At 37.0% G+C, this 3,685-nt stretch overlaps 1 protein-coding gene across 1 annotated transcript; it reads left to right on the top strand.

Moving 5' to 3' along the window:
- Nucleotides 1–430: 430 nt before the first annotated feature.
- On the top strand, nucleotides 431–3,618 carry LOC121790992 (ubiquitin carboxyl-terminal hydrolase 16-like; the record flags this gene model as incomplete). The annotated part of the gene is made up of 3 exons (XM_042189071.1): nucleotides 431–967; nucleotides 2,246–3,419; nucleotides 3,517–3,618. Coding segments are annotated over exons 1-3 (1,560 nt in total), but the record flags the coding sequence as incomplete, so codon positions are not given.
- Between the last annotated feature and the right edge of the window lie 67 nt (nucleotides 3,619–3,685).

Genomic DNA, 3,685 nt, shown 5'->3' on the forward strand with positions numbered 1-3,685 from the left:
TTTATGAAGAAAAGAATAAGAATTAATGCATGCACACTTATGACTTCACCATTTTAGAAAGCAAAACCCTGCCATTTAAACAAAAAAAATATTTCATTTTGCATATTCAACTTAGGAAAAGAACTATACACCATAAAAGTATATACTATTATTAATAACAAGTTCTTGATAATACTTTTTTTAAATAATATGCGATACAATAACTTAAACTTTAGCTAAAAACAGAAAAGATACAATTATAACAGCAGCTCTGAATTCATTTGTAAGAGCTTTCTGTGACCAAAATCCAACATTATATGCATCATTATAAGTTAATACCAAAATGTAATAAATGGAAAAAGTTGGAAAAGGAGAGAGGAGTAGAAATTCCCACCCAACCAAACAGGTCCTAATTCTAATCTCCATCCCTACGTTACTATCTTATATTCTGTCTTTTTATCTATTTGGGGATTTTTCACAAATCCACTCACCAAAATTCACTTTCTTCCAATTTCAATTTTACCTTCCTCATCACCCACCGTCCGCTGCCGGCGTCGCCGCCACCGCAACCTCTACTTCCACCTACACCTCAATTGCTCCTCCAGACCTCTACGTATTTCAAAAAAATCCGGTTTTTAGGGTTTATATTCAGCTCCTTGTTGATCCTTGCAGCGGGTTAATTGGATTGAAATCAGAAGGAATCAATGCTAGTAATTGTCGGTATATTACTGCTTTTCGGTCTCGTAGTTCGGCACAAGTGGCGGAATGGCGCGGCGAAGAAGGAGGCGATTCTGAGGCTGGTGGCCGTCACCTCGGAAGAAGAAGCACAAATTGCCAAGCTCCAGGCTATTGAACAGTACAATTCGCAGAGCGTAGAGTACACGCCGCAGCCAAGTAATACGCCGCACCTCGAATCGCAGCATTTCTGCGCCGTTTGTCGCTGCCCCACCACCACTAGGTGTTCTAGGTGTAAAGCTGCTAGATACTGGTGAGTGATTTCGTGTGTATTTCTTTTTATTTTTGAATTCATATGAACAATTTGATGTCTGATTCTAAATTTTGGGCAATGGACTATTAGATCCTTTCTGTTTGTTAGACGAAAGTTAGAATCTTTGGTTGGAATTTTTAAAATGGATTTTTAAAAAATAATGGTGTTGATATACTAGCAAAAAGGTGATGAAGATCTAGAGACATAATTTGATTGGGATGTTACACATAGCAGAAACTGGGTTGGAATGAGACGGTTGTAACTGGAGATTACTGAGTTGCATTCTTTTACCAGAATAATAGCACTAGAAAAAGCAAAAAGTCCGGTTTTGTTTTGGCGGGTATATGGCATACGGTTTAGAATTTGTTGGAGATCAAATGATCAATATGGGGTTAGAATCTCTTAGGATTTCGGGTTGTGGAGTGGTAGTTTTTGAAGATGGGAAATAGAGCTTGGAGATGCAACGATCTATTGTTGTCTTGCCAGATGAGATGCCTATTAATTTTTTTTTCTTATGGACTTACTTGACTGAAATCTTATCTGTAATTCTGGAAAATCTGAAAATATCTAGAAAATAGAAATTCATTGAAATTTACTGTATTTCTTTTTCCACTGATAGAATATTAAGAACTTACTAGAGTGCGGTGTTCGTGTAATGGAAATTATCCGTTCAGAGATTTATTCAATGTCAAGTGGAGAATTTTGTCTTGAGCTTGCAATTACTAATAACCGGAGTTTGTTAATATATGTGAATATCTTTAATTGTATGAAGTTACAAATATTCCTATTAATCTGAGAATTGATTATTACTACTAAACTGCATTTTCAATATTCAAGATCTATTATTTTCGTTAGGGGTAATTTCATCCCCAATAAATAATGATGAACCAAGATACCAGCTTAGCCTAACAGCCACCACATCAATCCATCCATATAATCTTAAAATGTAAAGCATCTAGATGTGAGCTTATGAACTCTTTAGGTTTTTTAATCTGATTGAGCACTGAAGTCTGGAAGTCTGTTCATGAGTTGAATTTCATTTCCTCTTAAAGCATACATGTAAAATCCATTTTTGAATAAAATATTCATGAGATCATTTTTTACTCAACTGGAGTTTCGTCAAATTATACTCTCATATGGAATGAAAGATAACTTGCACCATCCTTTTGTTTATCGAAGTCATGTACATATTTCTTTTTTAAAAAGTGTATTTGACTTTAAATTGGATATGTTGTTTCTCCTCCTCAGTCATTTGATTTTGGTTTCTTGTCTTCCTAGTTCTGGTAAGTGCCAAATAATTCATTGGAGACAAGGCCATAAAGATGAGTGCCAACCACCAGTTGCCTTGTATGCTACAAAGAAAAGTGAATATGTTGTGGACACAGCTCCAGAAAATCAGTTAAGCATGCATTTAAAAAATGAAAGTAAAAATTGTTCAGATCCCAGCGAGGAGTGTGATGATTCAGCATCCTCAGGCAGCTCAATGTCTTCCTTCTTTTCTTCCACCAATCAAAGTGACTCGTCAGCTGCTGCTTCTACTAATGAGGACGTTGAGTGCCAGCCAACTATTGCATTACCTGCTAGAATGGAAAGTGAATCTGTTGTGGAAACAGCTCCAGAAATTGCTATGCATTTGAAAGCTGAAACTAAGATTTCAGATCCCAGGGAAGAATGTGATGATTCAAGATCTTCAGGTAGTTCAGTGTCTTGCTTCTTGTCTTCTACCGAACAAAGTGAAACATCTCCTGATACTTGCACTAATGGGGTTATCAAGTCAGGAACTCATAGCAGGCCAGATAAAGCACCTTCAGTTGGAACTGATTCGTACATCCCAGATATGGTTTCCTACATTGATGATGCAAATGCACTAAGTACGTCTCATCCTGCTTGTTCGGTTAACAAGATTGATGAAAGCCTCAAGTCAACAGACTTAAAAGATAAAAGAAAAGGGGGTGGATTTTCTGTGAGAGAAGAATTTTTATCTGCTGCATCTGAGTTGGGAAGTCAACCAACTAGTTCTGCAAGGACATCTTCAACTGGCGATTGGGGAAACCCAGTGCAGACATCCATGAGTAGAGTAATGAGGTCAAAATCTGCTAAGACCCCGGGCAATAATGAAATCCAAAATATAGTCCGGGGTTCAGAATACTCAAAATCGTCAAAGTTATCACAATCCCATGACTACAAGAAAAATGAAGTTTGCACTGGTAAGGAAACAAAATCTGTGGCAATGTCTATGAGTTCAGGCAAGTGTCAGAAGATGCATACTGATGCTGATACCCCTGAAGCTATTTCATTAGAAACTGAAGGTGTTCGAATTTTGTCGCAATCTACTGGCAAAGGTCTGAAATCATCAGTTCGGAAACTTGCACAACATTTTCGAGTTCCCAAGCAATCAAAGTCCTATACACTTGATGTTGTCAAGGATTCTAGTGACAGTCATAACAATAAGGTTGCCTTTAGAGAAATCTCTTAAATAACAAATCCTTAGGTTTTGGCATTACTGAGATTTAGTAGCCCTGATAATCGTGTTGCTCATGTTCTGACAGGTCATATTTCCCATTAAGCTTTTCATTCAATTATACTCTTCCGAAAATGTGGGACTTCATCCGTTTGGCCTTGCTAATTGTGGAAATAGGTGGGTGTCAAAGGTTGGTTTAAAGGTTTAATATTATGTACTAATATGTAATATTTTCTACGTTTCGGCTTCTGCTCTTT

The sequence above is a fragment of the Salvia splendens genome, unplaced genomic scaffold, assembly GCF_004379255.2.
Source record: "Salvia splendens isolate huo1 unplaced genomic scaffold, SspV2 ctg698, whole genome shotgun sequence".
NCBI lineage: Eukaryota > Viridiplantae > Streptophyta > Magnoliopsida > Lamiales > Lamiaceae > Salvia > Salvia splendens.